The sequence below is a fragment of the Pollicipes pollicipes genome, unplaced genomic scaffold (assembly GCF_011947565.3).
Source record: "Pollicipes pollicipes isolate AB1234 unplaced genomic scaffold, Ppol_2.1 Scaffold_4219;HRSCAF=4965_pilon_pilon_pilon, whole genome shotgun sequence".
Classification (NCBI taxonomy): domain Eukaryota; kingdom Metazoa; phylum Arthropoda; class Thecostraca; order Pollicipedomorpha; family Pollicipedidae; genus Pollicipes; species Pollicipes pollicipes.
This window is the reverse complement of record NW_023596448.1, coordinates 20,805,153-20,829,800: the sequence shown is the minus strand read 5'-3', so window position 1 is coordinate 20,829,800 and position 24,648 is coordinate 20,805,153. Positions and strand designations below refer to the sequence as shown.

The 24,648-nt window shown below is 50.8% G+C and overlaps 1 protein-coding gene across 1 annotated transcript; it reads left to right on the top strand.

Moving 5' to 3' along the window:
- Window positions 1-1,327: 1,327 nt before the first annotated feature.
- Window positions 1,328-4,167, top strand: LOC119094987 (elongation of very long chain fatty acids protein AAEL008004-like). The gene is made up of 4 exons (XM_037217896.1): window positions 1,328-1,574; window positions 2,678-2,856; window positions 3,333-3,573; window positions 4,103-4,167. The coding sequence occupies exons 1-4, from the start codon at window positions 1,328-1,330 to the stop codon at window positions 4,165-4,167; spliced, it is 732 nt and encodes a 243-aa protein (XP_037073791.1).
- The last annotated feature ends 20,481 nt before the right edge of the window (window positions 4,168-24,648 follow it).

The following is a 24,648-nucleotide window of genomic DNA, read 5'->3' as shown; positions in this document are numbered from 1 at the left end:
TTGATAACAGAGCACGCTACAAATACCCGTCGCGTGATGTTGACCCACCACATTGATTCATGTTGCGAGTCTTTGATAACAGCAGCATGCTACAAAAACTCGCTCACAAAGACGTTGCATTATTGATTAACACCGCCTTAGGCTCATGCATTATCAGTTTGTACTTGCGCAGGCTTGCCTTTTAGGCCCATCGGTCCTTCAGCAGTTGATAGAATGCATGCTCACCAATGTTTAAAACTGGTGTGCCTGTTTCAACAGCCGCGCTGAGGGCTACGTATTGTAGCTAACTCAAGTTCGTTTGGACACACTAGCCTCTACACGTGCCCATAAACGAACTCGGTCGTTCTCCGTAAACAAGGTGCCAGGTTATAAAATCATCTCGATTTCCTGCACCATGGTGTCCTATGCATTCGAATTTCACACCATCTACAGACGTGTTTTACTTCCGTGATTTATGAGATGGGCTCCTGATTGAAAGACAAATCAGGTGTGATTGGGCGTCCACATATTCCTGTGTCAAGCGTTCCAGCTCCGCTCATCACCTAATGCACCAAGTCCGTGCTGGGGCAGACTGGTAGACAATCATCTTCACCTTCGGGTATGTCTCAGGGCTGTGTCGTAACCCTCCATGCTGCTCGAGACAATTGAGTGTTTGTTTTATGTGGCGGCGCACAGCTGAGTTTTAATGTGAGCTGTTAAAGTGTATAGGTTTTCTGTGCCACCAGGTGTAGCTGAGTGCCTGCACGCTACGGGAGTTCTGGATCTGTGAGTGACTGCTCTATGTTTCCAGGTGTGGCTGAGTGCCTACATGCGGCGGCGTTCTGAGTATCTGAGTGACTGCTCTATGTTTTCAGGTGTGGCTGAGTGCCTGCATCCTGCGGAAGTTCTGACTATCTGAGTGACTGCTTTGTGTTTCCAAGTGTGGCTGAGAGTCTACACGCTACGGGAGTTCTGGGTCTGTGAGTGACTGCTCTGTGTTTCCAGGTGTGGCTGAGCGCCTACACGCTACGGGAGTTCTGAGTATCTAAGTGTCTGCTCTGTGTTTCCAGGTGTGACTGATTGCCTACATCCTGCGGAAGTTCTGAGTATCTGAGTGTCTACTCTGTGTTTGCAGGTGTGGCTGAGTGTCTACATGCTGCGGAAGTTCTGAGTATCTGAGTGTCTGCTCTGCGTTTCCAGGTGTGACTGAGTGCCTACATGCTGCGGGAGTTCTGAGTATCTGAGTGACTGCTTTGTGTTTCCAGGTGTGACTGAGTGCCTACATGCTGCGGAAGTTCTGAGCATCTGAGTGTCTGTTCTGTGTTTACAGGTGTGGCTGAGTGCCTACATGCTACGGGAGTTCTGGGCGAGCCGGCCGGCTTACTGGACCTGCTCACCGGTTGACGTCTCTGAAGACCCCGTGTCACTTCGCCTGGTAAATGCCTGCTGGCTGTTCCACGTCAGCAAGATCATCGACTTCCTGGACACGGTGTTCCTGGTGCTGAAGAAGGACCACAAGAGAATGACGTACCTGCATGTTTATCACCATGGCTCTATGGCCTCAGGGTGGTGGATCAGCACTTTGTACATTCCAGGTAAAAGTCGAACACAAACTTTGTCAAGATAAATTTTTGTTATTTTGTTAAGGAGTACAAAACAACAAAAGGTGAAGCTATCGGTGAGCCCAGTGTATGGGGGTACGGTGTCCACGCAGATCTTCCTGGTTGATGGTTTGCCTGTCGTGTTGTGGTTGTGAGTGGGAACAGTCTACGTGTCGCATGCACACATTGGAACCACACGCCCTATCGCGACGGTGGCTGCTGGCAGCGAGCAGTTTTCCCCATTACCGGCGGCTGTTACGAACAGCACTGAAGAGGTCTTCGTGATGGGGAAATCTGTATGCAGTAACCCCCCCCCCCCCCGCAGCTATCAGAACCACCACCACTACGCAGTCGACGGGCTATTGACCCCGATCATTTTAGAAGCTCAGACTCATCATGTATGGGACGCTCTTTTGAATCACAGCGAGGGATCTCACTCCTGACTCGACACAGAATGTTCTTTTGGCGCAGATGTGGTCATCATTAGCCTGGAAAGTCACGCGCATGAAACAGAACGGATGATTTCGGGATCCGGTATTCTGTCATCAATGATATATGTGCCATCAGGGATCCTTCGTTGGGATCCAGGCACACGCCTGCGGCGAGCTGGGTCGCAATCGATATCTTGCCCGTCATTCCTCCGGTGAATGCAGTTCCAATCTGCCTAGGGGGCACCGCCAACACGCTCAGCTGTTGAACGTGCGGATCCCTTCGGCGGAAATACTGAGGTCAAGTTAAGATCGCATTGCGTGTTGCGCGCGCCGATAATCGGGTGTATGTGTACGCCGTCCCTTGTGTGCACTTAGTTCACATGGAAAGCTAAATATTTTCAGGCCCTGAGGTGTTGAATGCACCTCGCTTCAGGGTACTGATAGTGTAATGGTTAATGCAGTCTGGGAAACTAGAGGTACGGGGTTCGATTCTCCGCGGCGCCCCCACTTCGTGCCGGGATGAGAGGCAGGCGACGCCATATAGCCTCAGCAGCTGAGTGCGTCGTATAGCCCCGATGCCCCCCCCCCCGCACCCCGCTTCATGTCATAGCCCCATTACGCCTCACGCAGCCCACCTCGCTCACATATCCCTTTCTCTCCAACCAGGTGGCTCCTGCTGGATTCCAGGCGCCCTGAACAGCTTCGTGCACTGCGTTGTGTACAGCTACTACCTGCTGGCCGGTCTGGGCCCCCGAGTGCGGCCCTACCTCTGGTGGAAGCGCTATCTCACCCAGTTGCAGCTGGCCCAGTTTGGATTCATCCTGTTCATGGCTGCTCTCATCAAAGTAAGCGAATTTCATGATCTGTTGTGCTTCTTACTGCTCTCGCCTTCCGTACGACTAGATTTTTTTCCCTAGGCTAGCTCCTTGAACGTTTATACTAACATAACCACATTTATGAATCGCTATTACCGTTCTCAGAATGCATTGGGAACTCAGAATGCACAGCATATTTCCAGAATCCATGACACATTACTTGCACCGCTCAGGAGCAACGGCCTTCCATAGTACCACCTAACCTGGGTATAAATGGTGACATAGAGCTACAGATAGCGCAAACAAGCCATTGCTGTTTTTTTTTTTTTGGTCAAATAACGTTGGATGCAAAAGCTCCTCACAAGTTCTACACAGATTCCAAAAGTAATTTGTCGATCAACGTCCTTCAAGCGTGATCTGTACGTGTTCGTGCATGCCGACTGGGGCGACAGGGTGCCCAGTGCGGCACAGGACAGCATCAGACACAGCATTCCCTCCGTCCACAGAGCCCAGGACTGCGATGCGGCATGCCCGAGTACAGCTCCTCGATGACTATGAGCCACGTCTTCGTGCTCTCGGTGCTTTCCGTCGGCTTCAGCATGCAGTCGGACGCTCGACTTCCGCAGCCGAGTCGGGACGCTGCTGCCACCAGTCTGCACAACGGCAAGATCCACGGCTCCGGGAATGGCAAGCCCAATGACAAAACGAACGGCTCTGCCAATGGTTACGTCAGCAGGCACGGTGGTGGTAATGGCAACAGTATGGACATCTACAGGCTTTTTGGTAGACGCCTGCTCAAAAATGGCTTCGGCTGTTGTCCTGACCAGGACTGAGGTCTGAGGGCCAGTGGTTCGACATTATATCGGACAGCCACGGCCACCGCAAGAACTGAGAACCATGAGTTCGACATTACATGGGACAGCCACGGCCACTGCAAGGACTGAGAACCATGGGTTCGACATTACAACGGACAGCCATGGCGACCGCAAGGACTGAGAACCAGGAGTTCGACATTACATGCCACAGCCACGGCCACTGCAAGAACTGAGAACCATGAGTTCGACATAACAACGGACAGCCACGGCCACTGCAAGGACTGAGAACCAGGAGTTCGACATTACATGGGACAGCCACGGCCACCGCAAGGACTGCCAATGACGGCTCTGCCAATGGTTACGCCAGCAGGCACGGTGGTGGTAATGGCAACAGTATGGACATCTACAGGCTTTTTGGTAGACGCCTGCTCAAAAATGGCTTCGGCTGTTGTCCTGACCAGGACTGAGGTCTGAGGGCCAGTGGTTCGACATTATATCGGACAGCCACGGCCACCGCAAGAACTGAGAACCATGAGTTCGACATTACAATGGACAGCCACGGCCACTGCAAGGACTGAGAACCAGGAGTTCGACATTACATGCCACAGCCACGGCCACTGCAAGAACTGAGAACCATGAGTTCGACATAACAACGGACAGCCACGGCCACTGCAAGGACTGATAACCAGGAGTTCGACATTACATGGGACAGCCACGGCCACCGCAAGGACTGAGAACCAGGAGCTCGACATTATATCGGACAGCCATGGCGACCGCAAGAACTGAGACCCAGGGGTTCGACATTATGTCGGACAGCCATGGCCACGGTGCCTGTACGAATACATAGCTGCAGTGGATTATGCGAAAGTGGCCGGGGTGCACTGGTATCTAACTGTGATGTAAAATTAGCGTGCTATCCTGTGAGACTGTCCGATTACCTGCTCAAAATCTCGTTGTTGTCATAGTGGAATTGTTGACGAGCTACTGGACTGCATGATATTTTAGACAGTGAGCCTGTGTGAAGGATCACGTTCGCTGTTCTGACTTAAGTTGTACATGTAATTGCAATATGTGGTCGTCACTCGTGCAGCTTTATGCAAATGTAGCTTAATGTAGAAGATGACAAGAGAAACCTTAGGCACATAATGGGATGAACTAGTCCAAAAAAAGGTTGAATATTTCAGCGATGGGCGTTAATCATGACAGGCACGGAAGCCAAACATTCGATTCAAGCCACACACGTAGTGCAGTGGAACATTTGAAGAAAGCATCACACACTTCTCTCAGCCGGCGTTATATCGAACAGTCTATTGGAAAAAAATTGTGTTACCAGACCCACCCATATGACGCCGGCGGAGATGTCCCATAGGACGCCGGCGGGGTCATATGAGACAGGATTCAAAATGTTCGGGTAAGAAGTCATGGTTTATGTGCGTGTGCGAGGTTTTAGTGTGCGGTTTGATTTAACATGCGTGTAATGTAGAAGAACCCACGATTGAAATTAAATGTGCTTTCTGGACTAATTCATTTTATCATGAACGTAAGGCTGTTCTTATTTTCCTGGACATGTAATGTACCGTTGCTCATCCAATCAGTGTTTTTAAATATTCCTCAACGTTGCCTCAGAGAGTGCTGCGGCTTATGTAATAACAGTGGTCGCAGTATTCTCATGGCAGAGTGCTGCTCCTAATGTTTAGAGCAAATATACTTGCATCGTGTTGTATCGCACTTTGTTAGGCCGTTCCATTTTAATTACGCTTTTCATATATATATATATATATATATATATATATATATATATATATATATATATATATATATATATATATATATATCTCTCTCTCTCTCTCTCTCTCTCTCTCTCTCTCTATATATATATATATATATATATATATATATATATATATATATATATTCGTCTCAGTGTTCTTTTCGTCGTAAACAACCACGAGATGTACACAAAAATGCGCGCAATTCGTCCTTTTTAACGAACAAATAGTTAACATCGACCTTACCCCAGATCACTGACCTCGTCTATTTCGGAAAATATGAAATAAATAAACTGTAGGTTCTACCGTGATCTATTACCATAATGAGCTTGCGCAAATGCAGATAACACACAAACATTTATGCGAGGTCAAATGTTTTCAGAAGCTGACCTTGAACTGACTTATGTCCCTGACCTTGGGAGATCAAACCTTCCATTCGCACGAAGGATGCCAAATTGATGAGTTGAGAGGTCCTGAAAATTTCGTGTTACTCCCAGCGTTCGCTACTGAGCCGTGCTCGAAAAACTGTAGAGAGAGTCAACTTCCCTCGAGCAGGTGCTGGTCAATGTCACCCAGGGCCGGCCCTTCGGGCCCTTCAATCGGGCATGTCATCATTGGTCCCGAGGAGCCCTTCGGGCCTCTCTGCCGCCCCCCTCGAATGATGCCCGGTCTAGCCCTGGTTTCCTTGCCAATGCATGCCACTTAATAGGCACCGTGGGCCTCTGACCGAAACAGAGGCCCCTCGTTCATTGAGGGGCCCAACCAACATAGCTCGCGACCCCCAGCGTTGTTCCTGATTGGGGAATGAGCCCCCAGTCCCAGACCTGACGCTGAAGTAATCGGATGGCGAATCTTTTGCTTGTCGCCGTCGCTAAGCCTCCACCACGTCGCAAAATCGGCTCGATGGCAACGCGGGGATGGCCTAGCCCTTATGCACAACAAACAGGTTTCTCCGCGGAATGACCCGTTTTCCTGCCAGCGTTATGAAGTTGGAATTCCTCCAACTGAACAGGGAACCACAGCCCTGATGTGATACGCTTCCTTGCTCTGTCTTGACCGGAAGCGCTCTCGTTGGGCCTCATAATCAGTTTATTTGACCTCAGACATCGAAACCTGGTTTCGGTGATCGACGCAGAGTCGATGTAATGTGACTTCTGACGTTGTTTTGTACTCGGGAATAAAGGATGTAATTTGATGTGCGCCACTAGTAAAGGCTGACACGGAAGCCCCTGACCGCTAGGCGCGAGGCGGGGTGCAGTGTGCAGCTCGGCACTCAGTTCTGCACAACGCGCTTTGGCATGCTCGACAGTGCTTGTGAGATATTTGCCATCGTCGGACGATTACGTTATCAGTTTAGTCGGTTGATGTGGATCATCAGGTTTTCATAACTGTTCCATCGAGTGTTGTCGTGGAAAAAGAGGCCAGCACATATCAGGGGTTCGACCAAACGCAGACGGTTAATACATTGGTCACGTTTTTAGTTAGTGGCATTCACCTGGTTTGTCTTCATTTTCCGATAAGACCCGATAAGACATGATAAAAGAACGCAGCTTCCTGCAGTCAGTTAACTTGTTGTAAACTATACCCGAGTCAAGAAGACATATAAGTTGTGTAATTAAAACACGTAGCATGCAAGAAAAACAGAAAAAATCACCAAAATGCGGGAGGAAGACGGAGCTTTAACAACGTGTCGTCGGATGAACATGACTTCGCAGTTCTCTCTGCTTTCGTTGCTCTTACCTGAGAAACAATTATTTAAAATATATTTTTTAACTGATATAGTTTTAAGCTCGAAACCTTTATGTTTCGTGTGCATTTAAGGCCCAGAAGGTTGTGGCGGGGGAGGGACAAACTCGCTGTTCCAGGGGAGGGGCAAATTGGACATGGTGTCCAATTTGCCAAGTGTCACACCAAAAAGAATGCAAATCAACATCCGTGGACAAAGGTCTTGAAAGTAGAAACAGGCGCGTTTGTACTATGTTGTTGCTGATGGCATGCCCGTTATAGCCAGGCGCAATATGGTACTCATATGCTCGCTTTCCGTGGTTGTTCGTTGGGCGAGAAGGATAAGTAGACTGACATGTACTTCACTCATCATTTTGGCGAGCTTTAAGGAGAGCTGACAAAGCAAAGTCCCCGGCTGTCCGTCCGCCAGTTTGTTATGTTAAGTGAAGATGTCAAAGAAGTCGACGAGCTTTTGCGCATTAACCCGGTCAAACCTTCGAAGAACATTCAACACATGGTCCAAATTACGTCGTCCGAAGATCACCCAGCTGCAAAGTTAAACACTTTCTGGAATTTCTCAACTGTCGTTCTGTAGGCACTCCCAGAAACCGGAGCGCAGTGGCGGACATGGGAGGACATATGCGCGTTAAAAATGCATGGCAGGTAACGCTGGTAAGTAACATGGGGGCTTCAGCTCACACACGCCCCCCCCCCCTCCCCAACTTGGGACCCAGAGCCCAATTTTTTTGGAAGAAAATGGGTCAAATCTGAAGACAACACCGTCTGGTGACGAATTTAGGGGAAAGGCTCCATCGCTTTTCGGTGATTAGCATTCCACTCCGTCCCCTACCCTCTCCACCCTCGCAACATGTTTTGTGAAACTATGCTCACGTATTTAGCAGAACAAGAATACCAAAGACGGTACAAATCATCACCGATGTGCAACACCCAGGACAACACAGGATCCATGGTCACACCATCTTCTATCTTCTTCACTTCTTCACTTCCATTTCACCCATAAATCTCAGCCATCTGAGCATCGGAGTCTTAGCCCAAAACAGTCCGGCGGGGACTCACTGACCTCGCTGATCTGGCGCCTGTTCCGTCTCGTCAGCGTTAATCATCGTGCGATGTTGGATAAGTCACATGCGCGCGTCTCGCAAGATTGCCGTAGATCGCACAGCCTGTTACGTGGTCCTGTGACGTCAGCGTGCCGTGACGTCAGCGATCTGCGTGCCGTCAGGGCAACGGAGCGCACTGTTACACGGGAGCTGTTGATGTCAGGGTGACGGAACACACTGTTACACCGGAGCTGTTGATGTCAGGGCAACGGAGCACACTGTTACACGGGAGCTGTTGATGTCAGGGTAACGGAGCACACTGTTACACGGGAGCTGTTGATGTCAGACGGTGTAGGGCAAGTGAGAACCTTACTGGTTACGTCACACAGCAAAGAACCGAGGCAGGCACCCTGCAAAGTGTGCATAGTGGCGTTTGATGGACTCGACAGCGTATCTTCCCCTCTCACTCGCCGCGTGTGATCACCCAGATAAGTATCGAAGTAGTCTGCACAGTACGTGGCCACGCGCACGCAACGTCCGATCCGTCCTGGGATCTGAGCCTACTGATCCCGTCCATAGCGGGCCAGGCGCAACTGCAGGCTTGCCTTGACCTCTTCACAAGGATCAAGGTGCTTACGGACATAAAAACCTGATGTGTTCCATGTGCCAGACACTCCGAAAATACTCCGAGAAATTCCTGATGCAGTGGTTTCCACGCACCTTTGTAGTGCATCTGAAGTGGTTCTCGCTGCGGCAAGATCAAAGCAGAGTAAGCTGAACACCACTGTTGACTTCTCTGCTAGTGGTGTGGACCTGTCCCCATACTATGCCGTACAGGGGACTTCATGGACAGCCTGTACGGTGTGGCCAACTATTGTGACGCGTCGCTCTTTGGCCATCACATGGCTCACTGTATATATCTCTTTTTGCGGCAGTGCCACGAGTGCAATGACTCCAGGAAGTCCGGCCCATCCGTCTGCGCCTCGCCAACAGCTGTGCACGATATATGATGCTCTTCGACCTGGCTAATAGCTGACTTAGTGCTGACCTAAGTGCCTTAACTGGAGGGGGCTCGAGAGGGCTGTCCAGCCCGTAGTCCCGCCAGATAAGTGCCGTAACTCGAGGGGGCTCGAGAGGGCTGTCCAGCCCGTAGTCCCGCCAAATAAGTGCCTTAACTCGAGGGGGCTCGAGATAGCTGTCCAGCCCGTAGTCCCGCCAGATAAGTGCCCTGACTGGAGGGGGTTCGAGGGGGCTGTCCAGCCCATAGTCCCACCGTTGATGATCGCTTTGTAAAACTATCCTGTAGGTATTCGGAACCGTTGGGGCTGCGTAAGGAGGTTGAGTCGTGCACCACAACGAGCAATGGCTTAGGTCTATAGTGTAGGAAGTGCCACTTCCGATCAGTCCATACCGTGCAAGATTAGGTCTGCAACAGCTAAAAAGAACAGCACAGATCCAGTGATGCTCTCCAAGTCCGAGATGGTAAGCGATAAAGGCTCTGCACATCAGATTAGACGTAAACTGCTAGCACACGAGCCTCCCCACAATTTTGCACATGAATGGAACCAGTGTGATTGGCATGAAGCTCGATGCTGCAAACTAGTCGGTCTCCTTAAGAAATAGTTGCACACCAACATTTTTCAACTAGCGGGAGCGGCTGTCAATGCGGTCCTGGAGTTGGTTATGCTAAGTGAGGCTCAACCTATGAACTCAGCCGAAGCTGAGATCGATATGTTAAGAAGTAGCTCAATTTCCACAGTAAACTCGCTGCTTGGTAGTGAATGTAAGACACGCTGAAGCTGGTCAAGTATAACAGGCAGGATATTTCATACAGGCACGATATTTCGTGTATATCGAGGGAGATAGACATTATTGTTTTGCACGCTTTCATTGCTGGATGTCGTTGATAACTTTGTTCCAGCATTCGGTGCCGATGAAGGTACAAAGGGTAGAAGACTTGTAGACATGTGAAACAGAGAGTGCTACACTATACGATTATTATCCCATCATTAAGATTGCCCATAACTGTACTGATCGGTGCTGCATTAATGCGGCTTGCGACTTCACAGGCTTAAGATTACGTTAATCAAATGGTTATCACTCGAAGATCTGCCGAAAGCGGTTTTTACATGGCTGCACAATAAATTAGGGTATGCTTCGAAGCTTGTGCTGCGGGGACGTGTTTATTTTCTATCAAACATTCCAGGTTTGCCGGAGAGCTGATGGATCTATGGCTTTTCTTTGATGTGGGTTTTCATCCTGGGAAATATATCTGCGTTTGGCCTGCCCAGTCTCATTGCAAGGTATTTTTTCGGACGTGTTTGTTTCATCTCGCTTTCGGATGCGGGGTCAAGTTGGCCCCGAATATTTTTCAATGTAAATTCCGAAAAGAGCAGCGCAGTCGCACCAAACTTCATGTAGCTGTATACAACTGACTAGTTCAAATTTTGGTGTAGCAATGCAGATATAGTCTATAAGGTCACTGACCTATGGCAGGGCAAAGTGAGACCATAGCTGACGGCGAAGGCAATTTCATAGGGAAACGCTGAACGTGATGCGATTGTGTAGCAAACGAGGTCAAAAAGTTCTTACTTTGATTTCATGAAGTTCAGGAAAGTTCAAGAAACTAAACGGACCTCAACCAACCTTTCCTTTGAGATGTATGCCGTCTGGGGTAGCACCTAGCGCCCTTCAATAATTCGAACATCAAAATAGCTGCAAAGGTTTTTGATAATTTGTAGCTCATGGGGATAAGATAAGGCCAGTGACCTGATGCGAACACCAGTGTAATTTTCCTTATAAGTGGTCTCTGGATTAAGGCTGGATGCGCGAAGAGGTCTGAGGATTGTTCGGACACCGATCTGGAATATGACCTTGTTTGAGCTTATTTGACCCGCATGTCACAACCTAGGGACCTCAAAATTTGACACAAGTCGGCTCTCATAGAGTCCTATCTGCCACGCAAACTTGGTGTTTCCACACCTCTTTTAGTTTTTTTAGATCCCCTGGGGGGGGGGGGGGTAAATTGACCTCTCACCCATACCAGAGCGCGGCGCATTTGACCGGTCACCTGTGCGCACACAACGGATCGTCCAAGGTTGACATGTTGCATATCATATGAACTTTGGTGCATTACAACATACATGTGGACTAATTTTACTATGGAGAGGGAAAACACTACCACTGAAATATTGGGGCCAAAACTTCTTGGAATGGGCCTTCATGAAATGTATAATTTCCTTCACTGCAAATCTACTCCGTTGTTCATCCTGGTCCACCAGGGTCGTTATCACATTTGATCAAACACTTTGGACGGGATCCACGGACGTCGCAATGCCCTCTGGCGCGCTGTTTGCGGGTAAATCACACTCTTTTCTGTGCAAGTGCATCGGCATCCCATCATCGGCATCCCATCATCGGCATCCCATCATCGGCATCCAATTATCTGTTCCGCTCGCCAGTTCAAAACACAACTTAAAATTGATGCCACCAGGTAAGCAGCCTTTCCTGACCCTGGATTTCCTGACCTTTCCTGACCCTGGATTCCTCTCGACACCGCATTACCGCCACGGATCTTCAACTGATAGTAAGCTGGCGACCGGCTGGAGTAAGCGCGCGATGAGGACTGGGCACCGTGGGCGCCCTGCATGGTTACAGACCGGAGTGGTCGGGTGAAGTAGGCGTGCGATGAGGACTGGGCACCGTGGGCGCCCTGCATGGTTACAAACCGGAGCGGTCGGGTGAAGTAGGCGTGCGATGAGGACTGGGCACCGTGGGCGCCCTGCATAATCACAAACCAGAGTGGTAGGGTGAAGTAGGTGTGCGATGAGGACTGGGCACCGTGGGCGCCCTGCATGGTTACAGACCGGAGTGGTCGGGTGAAGTGTGCGCGCGATGGGGATTCGGCACCGCTTGCATGGCTGTGAACTGGTTTCACCGGGGCTGACTCAAGTCCTCATCCCTCCCCGTAAGGAAGCAGAGATACCTTCGACGCGTGGCGCTGTTGCTGTTATCAGATTGAGCGGCAACCTTTGCATGCATGCTTGAATCGCACCATTGTTCGGAAAAGCGATTAAACTTCGGCTTGTCTCGTAATCATGACATATTTGATGTTTCTAACCACCAAACCGCCAACCCAAAGCGTACCTACAATGGTCAGCGTCTTCATCGATCAACGGCGCGAAAAAAGCACCCGTCGTGAATCATGCAAAGAGCAGCAGAACCAAAGCAAAGCCCGTCGTCGGCAGTAGAGTGTGCTAAATAGTAAGCCACGGGCAACGGTTGTACGCAACGCAACGCACTGGTTGTAACCACGTGGTACCCATGTGGGCGAGGTCAGCTTGAGGGTTCTTTTATTTATGCATTGGTTGTTCTCATTCTGCAAAGCTTCGTGCATTTTATGGCTGACAGTTTTTGCCGTGCTCAGCAGTTTATCTTCCACCATTTCAAAGATGTAGAATGCTGAGATATTCCTGAGGAAAAGCTGTTGCAATAGCAAGTAGAAAAATCCCACATGGATATGTTCCTTTTTGTTCTCAGCAGTTGTCACCCTTCCCTTTTGCACGCAAAGGAAATGATTTTGCATTTTTCGGACAGTTCGTTTTATCTACAAACACGCTCTCGGATGCGGGGTCAAGTTGGCCCCGAATGTTTTTCAAGGCAAATTCCGTAGGGCACGGCGCAGCCGCACCGAATTTCGCATGGCTGCAGACAATGAAATGGACAGTGTTGAAGTTTCAACAAGAAAAACAACGAGAAACATATCGATCTGTAATTTTTCTATTTGCTGTTTCAACAGCTTTTCCTCAGGATTTTTTCTCAGCATTCTACACCTTTTCCAATGCTGGAGGATAAAGTGCTGACCACGGTAAGAACTCTCAGCCGTAAAATGCAAGAAGCTTAGCAAAATGAGAACAGTCAATGCATAAATAGGAAAATCCTCAGTGGATCAACTCTTCGGCAAACCTCAGTTCAATATCTGACTTCAGTCAGTTTGCAACGTGGCATCCCGCTAAAGCGGCCTGCCACTAGTATGACGTCAGTGACCCCACGCAGCCGGCCAGGATTTTCGGCCTATAACGACAGAACAGTTTGCCACTGGTGTACCGAAACTTGTATACTGCTCTTAATTAACCCTCCCACAGATGCTTGCTTAAGTGCAAGACCCCAGTGTGATAACGGGCTGCTCGCGAGGATGATCAAGGGGCAGCAGCTGCTGTGGCCGTCGCCGCACTAGGTCATGCCGCCCGGGGGCATGAATTGGTGTCCCTGACATACTTAGAGACTGCTTTTAAGCCGGCGGACAGACCACCGATGTGGATGCCGCGGGGCGAGCGCGGTGCGGCATGGAGTGTGTGACGAAGATTTGGTGGCTGTGAGGGTGGCAGTGAGGGTGGCTGCGGGGGTGGGCATCGGGTTTGGGACGTAAGAGCTCACATTATGGATTGCTGTGATATTCTTAGTTCTAGATTTGTTATCTTGACCTTATTTACTCATAAGCGTGACTATGAGCACAGCTTGGCACACTGGTTTTTGTCAGTACAGCCAATGGCTGTCCGATAACGCCGTTCAGCTAACACACCCCGGTGTGTTGAAAGTCAGAATTGCAGGCTCATTATCAGAACACAACTCCCAACAAATCTGTCGTTTCTTCAGCCTGCTGCTTCATCACCCTGTCGCCTCCTCCGTGACGACGACACACCATCTGAGGTCCCCGAAGAAAAAAAAAGCAACGAACAAACCGGAGAGCTGAGTCAGCTGACGGCTTATCAGTACAGAGGATTGCTAGGTCTCTTGCTCGCCTTGACACGTCCTAATTCTGGGCTTTGTGACGAATGAATGGTTGTTTTCCAACGAAGTCGTCGTGGTTGGTGTCGGCGGTATAGGGGCTCATTCGCGCTGAATAATGGTGTGCACAGGGTGGTTTCCTAAGCTCAGCAGAGACAGAACGCCGTGCAGCGGTGGAGACGCCGCGAAACAGACATTCGGGTTGCTGTCTATCTGTCATCTTGACCTCCTGAAGGTCAAATATGGTCCCTGACCTGACATGAACACCAGTGAAATTTTGTTTGCAAAAGTTATCTGGGTTAAGACTGGTTGCATATGGACGTCCAAGGGCACTTTGGAGACATATCTCGGCTTTGATCTTGTTTAACCTTTTTTGACCCGGTGGTCTTGAGGCCTAGGGGTCTTAGAATTTGACACAACCTATTTCACATCAAGCTCTATCTTTCCTGACAACCTGGTGCCTCTAACTTTCTAAGATCTTTTTAGATCTGAGGATGTCAAAAATGTATTCAAAATATAGTTTCCTCCTGTGCATTGCTCTCACAGCACAATAGGAAAAACCGACGCTCGTGGTTTGGAGAGCTTGGACCGCACAGTGCGAAGCGCGCGCACGGACGCCACGTTAGCACTTGACGCCACGTTAGCACGGACGCCACGTTAGCACTTGTGACGGCCACGGGAGCGTTCAGGCGGAAAATCCTTTTGATGACGCAGAAGCCGTGAGTCATGTCATCCACGGTCCGTGGCGACCGCAGCGGACACAGACGCAGCGATCTGGGTCAAGCCGGCGCCTGGCCTTAAAGGACGACATCACACTTGACTCACTCCTAACGACAGTAAAAATGACTACCGCAGATGGCACCCGTCCTGATTCTGGTCTTTACAAACACTTCCAGACAAACGAGGAAGTTTGTGCTCAGAAGAATAGTCAGCTGTGAATTCCGGCGCTCCCCCCCCCCCCCCCCCGAATACCTGTGCCTCTAGACGACATGTCCCGGGATCAGGCGCGTACTTTGGCAAAATGAGGTGGGAGACTGAGCGGCAAAAAGTGACGCATTATACAAAAAAACACCGATAAACGTTTTCCCCGAATTTGGCCCACTTTTTCGTCTTCTAAAACTGGGGGCTGTAGCCCAAGTTGAGGCTCGAGCCCCCTAACCCCAACTGAACGGGAAGCTGCATACCTGGTGAAGGTCACACTTAACCTGTTGCACGGGCCGCAGATAATTACCCTTCTGACGGTGGGAGGCAGTCTCCAGCTCGGCAGCGAGACAGTTCTCTGCTGCGACCGTGAGAATGCGATTTGCCGGGGCCGCACCTGCGTGTTCTGCTTAATCCCGGAATCAAGTCCGACGCTTCCAGCCGGGGCGTCTTTTTTTGGCTGGTAGCACTTTAAAGAGATTACTCTCGACGGAGGTAAGCGTCTGCTCAAGGTTGACTGGTCGAAGTCAGCCTCCAGGTAACCAAGGCACTTCGGTTCTGACAGCTGAGACATCTGCGCTTCCTGCTCGGCTAATGCATTACCCGAGCGTCGAGCCTGCAGCCGTCGGGTGGCATGTACTGTCTATAAACAATGGCGGCTTCTCGCTGACCAGACTTTTCCCCAAAAGCTGGTAGCAATTCATAGAGGTGATTAATGCAGCACCAGTGTTTTGCTGAGAAACGTTTTTGACAAGCTTAGCTCCTTTAGCCCAATTTGTTTTCCCATTTAGCACATGGATCTTGCGTTTTACCAATGCAGAGTCATACATGCACCTCTATTTCTCACTCATTGAAGTACGCAATTTTTTAGATTGGGTTTTTAGAAAAACCAGCATAAGTTGTTCACAAATATCCTTAGTAATTTACGCCATCTGACCGCTCGCGTTGTCATTTCTCAGGCAACACGAACATGACAACGCGGCATGGTATCCTCACGGAAACATGACGGCAACCAGCTTCGGCGACAGTTCCTCGTCTCTTTATATGTACGAGTGAGAACGTCGCGTCGACATGTGCCTCACCATCACCGGGCGCTCGGCCGCCTGGGGGGGCCGGCCCACATGTACAAAGGAACGAGAAAAGGGGGGGGGCGTGAGCACCATGACACCCCACTTTTGTGTGATGTGATAGTGAGGGTGCCAGTCGAAGTTATTAGCACTTTGCTCTAATTTTAGTTCGTCTTCACAAGTAATTTGGTCGGATTTTATTTGTTCTATGACCGCAATTTTTCCCACTAGGTGACCTGAATCCATCAGTACTATAGGAGGTGGACCCAGCTCCATTGAACAGTTGACCAGTATACAAGGAGATTTTTCAAGGAAAGGTGGGCGACGCTGTTGTAAATAAAAAGGTATGTTGTCCAACTATAGCAGCACGACCTGACAAAACCGAGCCACCACTTTATCTTTCTACCTGGAGGCTTCAACTTGCGCATCAAATCTTCATCCAGTTTGTATGGATACGGATTCTTCCAAACATCCTCCTGTCATGTCGCGCAATCGTGCTCAAAACCTCAGAATCATCTGGGGCATCCATTGTGCGTGTTTGCACACTTAAATGTGTCTCTAGCTTTTCTAATTTCAGAGAAAAGACGTCCTGTAGGAACGTTTTACGGCAAATCTTCCACCGGCGTGGGAAGCAGGATGGCGCTTTCCGACTGATTTTGCAGTTGGAATTTCTTAAGATTACATCCGAACCTTTTGAAGCGGCGGATCCCTGAAGTCAGCGGCCACACCAAGCAGTGCCTGTTGCATGAACTTTGGCTCGCCATCTGATTCTAAAAGTCTGGTTTAACGGCATCGTTTTGTGGCGAAAGCTTAACCTGCTGTAATGCTCGGCGCGGTTTTCCCACTGACGCCACCTGACCTTTAGCGTGTCCAGTGCCAACGGCTGAAGGCCTCCCCAGTGAAGGACGAAGGGCGGCACACGTCAGGCGTAACAGTGCGTTATCTGTCACTGACGAAATTCAAGTCAGCAGGAACCAACTCGATCCGTAGCCGTTGCAACATAGCTTTAAATCCGATACACCATAAAACACACAGATAAGTGAAACGCAACGCGCCACAAGCATTAAAACTGGAACTGCGCCGGTTTCGAGAGTTAAAGTTGCATAAAAGCTTCCTTTTTTGACCGTACAATTTGTTGGCTCTCTGGGCTGAACCCAGTCGTGTGCGGACGGTGTGCCGCTGCTCAAACGCACTCAACACCGGACGGTGTCAAGCCTGAATGGGCTGAGGTCACTGACCTATGAGGTCGCTGACCTCGGTCGTGCGGATGTCCAACGCGTTATTCGGCATCTGTTTTGAATGAGGTCGTTGAATTGTGCATTTAGGCTAGAACCAACTTACGATTTCGTTTTACCGCTGGAGATTGAACAGCAGGTGTCGAATAATGGAATGCCCGTAACGCAGGAGCAGCACGTTCCCCATCACTGTTCTTGACCGCACCGGTCGGGCCGAACAGAACCACAACGAATGTTAGAGCTGGACAAAGACTATAAGTACTGATGCGTTTGTGATTGTTTGACAGTTTGACGTGTTCCCCCACTCATTGATGTTTTTCCAGATTTAGTGAGATGTCGTGTTTTTCCCATGCTAAGGTGCGAAAGTACATGTAATTCTATCATCTCGCCAACAAGTTTGAGAATAATATTTCAATGCCGAAATGGAGGTCTAATTAGTTGGCACGTACCTCTGATCTTCGGGTTACTGACATGCACAGATATTTTTCACTCAAACGTTTGTGAAAATTCGTCAGCTGTAAAAAATCGAAGTAGCAGGCATGCAATATAATATTTGACTTTCATTACCAACGTGATCAATGCTTTCCCAAACAATTTATGTCCCACATTTTTGGGTACATAAGTGCGCGTAGCTTTGAATAGCACCCAAGCCGTACATGATTAAGCATGCTCTTGTAAAAATACATGTAGTTTTGCATGTGTTGCATGCATGTTTTGCACATTTCTATTTCCCCCTCTCGTTTCCCTCCCGCGACGTGCCTAGTGCCTGATGAAAGTTTCGGATGGAGCACACGGGGGGGGGGGGGGGGGACGGCAAATGCATCCTTGCTGACCCAGAAAGCCACGGCCACTCAGTCGGGCCCCCACGGTTGGCGGCGCGGTGCGCGGTACCGCCGTCTCTCATTCCACGGTGGCAGCTGAGCTTCGGGTCGTAGGGCCGTAGGGCTAATTCGACGTGGAGAAGGCCGCATGCGAGGGTCGCGCCGTGTGTTACGTCAGTATATGGTGAGTATGAGCGCCCCACGTGTGAGTGTGTCCTGATCTGAGAACAATAGTTTTGAGCTTTAGGCCCGAAATCTATATCAGGGCGAAGCGCGAGTAAGCGTTTCAGTAAGGGGTCTTCGAGGTCCTAAACGCTCCCGGCCGCTCGGATTCGGTAGAGCAAATAATCAGGTCCAGTGCAGTACTCTTCTCAAATTATTGACTATAGCACGATCCCAGTTGTTCCTTGGTCCTTACAGTGGTGCATAATGCATAATTAAGATGCTTCTCTAAGATATAAATGGCGTAAATTTTATCGGTTTTTGTGCGACATTTGTGGTGCGTCTTTCGGGGAGGTACATCAACTGACACTGGCAGCGCAAACACATTAGAACTCAATGATGCCGGAGGTAAGCCTGTATTGCACACTTAAATCACATGTAGCAGTCGACGCCCGATGTCGCAAGGTCTGTAGACGTAACAAGCGTTTCATTTGCACCATTGTAATGTATGCCGAGATGATCGTGACAGAGTCATTCAAGCAGCCGGTTTGTTGGATTGGGATGGCTCCGGAGCCGGCTGCGTCCGTACTGCCAACTAATCCCTGCGTGTTCACGCTGAAAGCATGTGCGGCATTGTCGCTACTTGCACACGGTCCTCTGGCGAATCCCTGCAGGTAAAGGGGATTAAAACAAAAGCATTGCACTTTGCGTCATGTACTGGTTACGGCGCGTTGCCGCTAGTCACGCTACACCAAGTGAAGGAGAATGACACGCCTGGCAGTGGTCCAAGCTGGTAGTGAATAGTTCGAAATGTAAAACCATGAGGTAAATGTCACCGCCGAATGTACGCAGCATTCTTTAGCTTTATTTAATTGCCAATGAATTTTTATGCTGCGCTATTCTGACTAGAATTTCCGAAGGAATCCAGCCCAACGTGATCCAGCAAGGAGATCCAGCCTTGTATGCCCCCACTATTGCCCGCACTTACATGTCGAAACGCATCTCTCCACTCCCGACAACATGAAAATGGTCCAACATTGACACACGACTGTGCCATCGTGACACAGGCATGACACCCCGATGGCTGACCCGGACCCACGTGTCCAACCGCGTCACCCGGGCCCCCTCTGCGGGACTCTTGCAGCTGCGCACGTGCAAACAGGGACGGGCACATGCTTTTAGCATACGTGTCACGGCGAAGGTGCGGAACAGAGCTCCCGCTGGTGTCGGAGGGGGAAGGGGGGGGGGGCAAAAGCGCGATTGGCTGTGGGAGGAAAACTCGGGCGTGACTGAGTGAAGGGGACCTTACGTGGCTCTGAGTGAATGTCTGACGTCTTGAGAGGGGTGTGTTTGTGTTGTTTATTGTATTGATGTATGGTCATAAAAGCCGTCAAATGGAGATCACAGACAATAAATTAATGATGATATCGTATGAGAATATGGTAAAAGCCTTTGCCGTGAAATGCCTGATAATCTGTTTTGCGTGAGTAGGACGTAGTGCGCAACAAAAACATCAAGGTAGGTCTAGAGCATGTTCTAGCAATTGTGATATACAGACTTGTTTTTGTTTGAAGCTTCTCATCACAGTTTTCTGAGTGGGACTAGGTTTTATGAACTATTTCATTTCCATTCTAACTGCGTGTAGTCATCTTCGGTCACTACTGTAGTCTGGTTCGCAGACACCATGGCCACGGCGGTGCTTCTTGGTCGTCCTGGGCACTGTGGAGTTGCTGGTGAAACTAGATGGAGAAAAATAAATCGTCAAGGTGTCTTTAAAACCAGGCAAGTCATGGATAAATAATCTAAAAACAAGGAATGATGAACATACTAGCTTCGACACGTAATACTTTTACAGCTAATTGAGTTGCCTTGGCGCATGTGTTATTTCACACCTAAAGCATGTATTGTAATTGTCACACGTGCAATGCTTGTTGCATGCGTCACCTTTTGTTTCACGTCGCGCGTGGGCAAGATGGAATTGATATACAGCGAGTACCAAAAGTGGACACATAAGCATGTAGCTCGGCTGAAATTGGTATAAATGCGCTAGCCACAGACAGATAGTGACTCTGACCATTCAGCAGCCATGAAACGTGAAGTTTTCTTATTTGTTTAAAAAAATCAGCCCTATCTCATCATCTCTCATTCAGGTAGTTGATGAGATGATATATTAAATGCTTTTCCGCATCACGTGACCTTTCTTTAACTATGCCATTTTCATCATCTGTTCTAAATTATCCTAAATTTGGCTATAAGCCATCACATTGATGACAAAGCGGCACGGTGGCGTACGGGTGGCAGCACCCCACTCCAGCTGCGTGCCTCAAAAAGAAAACCGACTTTGCGCACCTCGAAACGCGGGATCCTGAGATCAACTTCAAGGCACTGATGTCCTGGGATTAAGCCATGCTGGCGCAAAGCAGCGTCCCTTTCACAATCAGCGGCGAGGGCTGGCTGTCAGGTGACAGGTGACACATACCATTTAAGGTAACCGGTTCCCTGGTCACTCGCCGGACCACGGAGCGAAGCTCCCCCCCTCCTCCGCCCCCCCCCCCCATGTGGCGATGAGGTTTCCTGCCTTATCCTCTGGCCGATCTAGGAAAAGCCTGCGGTAGCGTGCGTGCGGTGTCGCCACCCAATTTTTTTTTGTATTTTGTCACACGTCATGTGAATACGTTTGGATGCACATGCTGTGTAAATCAACGTGCCCGTTGACTGTTGGCTGTTGGCTGTCTGTTGTGTTTTATTTCATTTACGGTCATCCCCTGATACCAAATGACGGTGACGTCGTTAAGCACTCCCTTGTCTTACGCCGGCCGGCACAAGCCAGAATGGCCTAGATGTTAGGCCGGTTTCAGCCAAAAGTAATTTCAGCATCTCGGGTGTGGTTGAACGGCCCTTCTATAAATTATATGACGCGTGAAGGGGGACGGGGAAGTTCATGGAACGTAGCGGCAGCACAGCAAAGAGCGGATGGGGGTCGGATGGACAGGGTAACGGCACGCTCAGTTGTGATTGAAAGCGAAGCTAAAATCTTTTCAAAATTTAATACCTAGAAACCGGATGCCGATGACTTCTCTGTTGTCAAGGAATACACCCATTGGTTGTTTGGTGCCTCTCAATAAATTAGAGGTCAACTCAGTTAGAGGTCAAACAAACATGCATTTTTGGAACATTTTGGGATTAAGTTTTGGACGTCACCCGACGTGACCAGTGCGTGAGCAGTGGAGAGAGGGAGGTTGGAAGTGGCGAAACGGCATAACGTAATTTGTGGACGTCTCCTCATGGCCGTGGAAGCATGTGACACCATCATTTGTCAGTTACAGACCTTCCAATTACACGGATGTTTGCAAGATAATGACAAAATGTGGCCTTTTTCGGGATGGCAAGCGGCCTAGGAAGCAGAGGAATGCATCCAGAGTTTGGATGAACGGCGACAAGTAGCAGATGAGTTATTTTAATACCCTCCACGCCGTTCACGTAACTGAGCATTTCATCAATATAGATGGCAACACGTCTGGCCATACTTGAAGAGGGCAGCACCATCCGTCCGCCCGTGGGCGGACGGACAGAAATCCACGTTATTCACCTCTCCGGCAGCACATTTCGATGTGCTATGATAAACTGTGCATCTGTTCTTCAACACCAACACTTCTAGCGCAGCAGGCCCGAACATTTTGTTTTCAGATCCTTATTGTTACAAAACATTTTCTCGGGCAAATGGTTATGGTTATGTTCGTTGAGAAGTTAGTGGTTTCAGCTATGGAACCACGCATTGATTGTGGAGCCCCCCGTTAATGCATTCAATAAAGAAAGCAAATGTCCAGCTACGCAAGGCAAACGTTAGGGAAGTTTCAGCCTTGGAGTCAGTGACTTAAAACGGTGGCAAGCAGCGCGGTGCGGGGAAGCAGAGCACGTTGCGCGAGGCAGACCAATCCAGGCGGAGGCGGTTCCGCTGGGCTTGTGGATGGCAGTCACCCTGGCGTGAAGAAGGTGCAGGGCATACACACCGCTCGTAGCGGGGTCCCGGCGCATATCTGATCGCATCTCTGCACGTGTTGTGAAAGTGCACGCGGGGCGCGGGGTGATGTGACAACGCGCAAGCATTTCAGCGGGCGTGCTGGTGCACCATGCCAGCGTCCGTGAACTTGCCCGCTCATTTCGGCCGGAGCCGGGAACCTCGGTGTGAGTGCTTTCTGTCCGGCCAGCAGCTGTAGACGCTGGCCATACATACATACATACATACATACATACACACATACATACAAACATAAATACATACACATACGCGCGCACACGCATGCGCGCGCGCGCACACACACACACACACACACACACACACACACACACACACACACACACACACACACACACACACACACACACACACACATATGTATATATATATATATATATATATATACATACATACATACATACCTACATACATACATACATACATACATACACATACGCGCACACACGCATGCGCGCACGCACAAACGCACGCGCGCACGCAGGTGGGCTCAGCCTGTCACAGAAGCTGTGGCTAGTAGAGATGCATCTGGCAGATGGATGTGAATGGCTCGCTCTCGTTACGTCGTTAATGCCACGGTCAGGGTGAATCTCTCAGCCACAGTCCCATCTCGTCACAGGCACTGACACCACAGCTGAGGTAGCTCTGCATGACACGTGCAGCGTGCTGTATTGTCACGATCATTGACCCAGTTGTCACACGAACATGTGATGTGATGTCAGGCGCGCCATCATGTCAGTCATTAGTCTCATGATGGTGAAAATTCTGTTTGACACGTACGGAGTCCCCTGTTGTCACTTGTTCATCATCACAATCATGGTAACTCCCATCCTAGACACACATAACCTTAACTCGTCACAGTCACTGCCCCCCCCCCCCCCCCCTCCATCCACCCAACAGACATAATCTTTCCCTCGGACATTCGATGAGTCCCATCCTGCCACACTCAATGGCTTCTTGTTATACCAATTTCATCCTGTTGCTGGCATTTTCCACATCCTCCACGCGGCACATGGAGCTTACCAAGTCGTGACAAGTGGTACACCCGTCCTCAGAGCAGCTCCATGTGGCATATGTGTCGTCCTTAGAGCAGCCCCACATGGCACATGTCCCGTACTCAGAGCAACTCCATCTGGCACATGTCCCGTCCTCAGAACAGCTCCATCTGGCACATGTCCCGCCCTCACATCAGCGCCATCTGGCACATGTACGGCTCCATCTCGTCACAGTCGTTATCAACTAGGCGGTAGGAGCCGTCCGGCTGGCGGTAGAGCTCGGTGCACTGACCCACGTGCTGGGTGTAGGGCGCCTCCGGCTCCCACATGCCAGCGCCGTCGGCCAGCGGCTGACCGTCCGTGTCCCGCCACTGCCCGGCCGCCTCGGCCACCCGGAAGCCCGCCTTGAGGAACTCCTCCTCGCCGGCGACGCGGCGCACGCAGGCCAGCTGGGCGGCGTCAGCGGGCGCCACCAACCGACTGTTCGGCGCCAGCGCCTCACAGGCGGCCGCCGCCTGCGACCAGGCGCGTGGCGACGCCTGCACACGGTAGCAGCGCGAGCCGCACTCCTGCCAGGCGTCGGAGGGGCAGGCGGCGGCGGCAGGCGCCGGTCTGACAGGCGGCGGCCGGCTAGGCGGCGCCTGCTGCTGGGGCGAGGGCAGCTGGGGCGACGGGCCGCTGGAAATGACGGCAGGGTTGGCTGGCGGGGCGCTCTCTGGCGTCGGCCGGACCGCTGGCGGGGCGGGGCTGACGTTCGGCGCCTGAGCCGGCACCGACGCGGCCGGAGAGCTGCCCGGCGTCACTTGAGTGGCGGCGAGGGCGGCGCTGATGGCGGCGATCTGCTGGGGAGACAGACCGCCGCTCGCGGAGAAGTCACCGCTGGTCGGCGGGCTGTCCACTGAAGCTGGTTGACCGGCGGCGATGGCCGCGCCGATGGAGGCCATCTGCTGCGGCGGCAAGCCGGCACCCGCAACGACGACAGCACTGGTTGGCGGCCTGCCCGCTGGAGTCAGCTGGGCGGCGGTGAGCGGCGCCACCGCCGCCTGGGCCGCCGCGACCCCGGCTGCCGACAGGTCACTGTATGGCGGCCTGGGCGGGAACGGCGGGCCGATCGTGGGCGCCAGCCCGACACTAACGCCTGTGACCGTCGACGAGGCGCACACGCCGGCATCGCACAGGCCCGAGAAACAGTGCTCTTGCCGGAGGCACGCGTCACCCGCCGGCAGGCGCTCGCTGCAGCTGCCGGCGCCGCTGCAGAAGGAGCTGGCGGCGCAGTGGGAGTCGTCGCCGCACTCCAGGCAGCGGAACCCGCGGGAACAGACCCCGCTGCGGCACGAGGCGTCCAACAAGCAGAAAGCGCCCGTCGGAAAGCAGCCGAACAGGGTCCCGATCTGTCGGACGGCGAGGGCAACAACTCAGTGCTGGGAC

Coding starts and splice junctions, on each gene's coding strand:
- LOC119094987 (XM_037217896.1), top strand. CDS start 1,328: ATGCTACGGGAGTTCTGGGCGAGCCGGCCGGCTTACTGGACCTGCTCA. Junction 2,857..3,332: donor TCATGGCTGCTCTCATCAAA/GTAAGCGAATTT, acceptor CTCCGTCCACAG/AGCCCAGGACTGCGATGCGG. Junction 3,574..4,102: donor CGTCAGCAGGCACGGTGGTG/GTAATGGCAACA, acceptor TGTCCTGACCAG/GACTGAGGTCTGAGGGCCAG.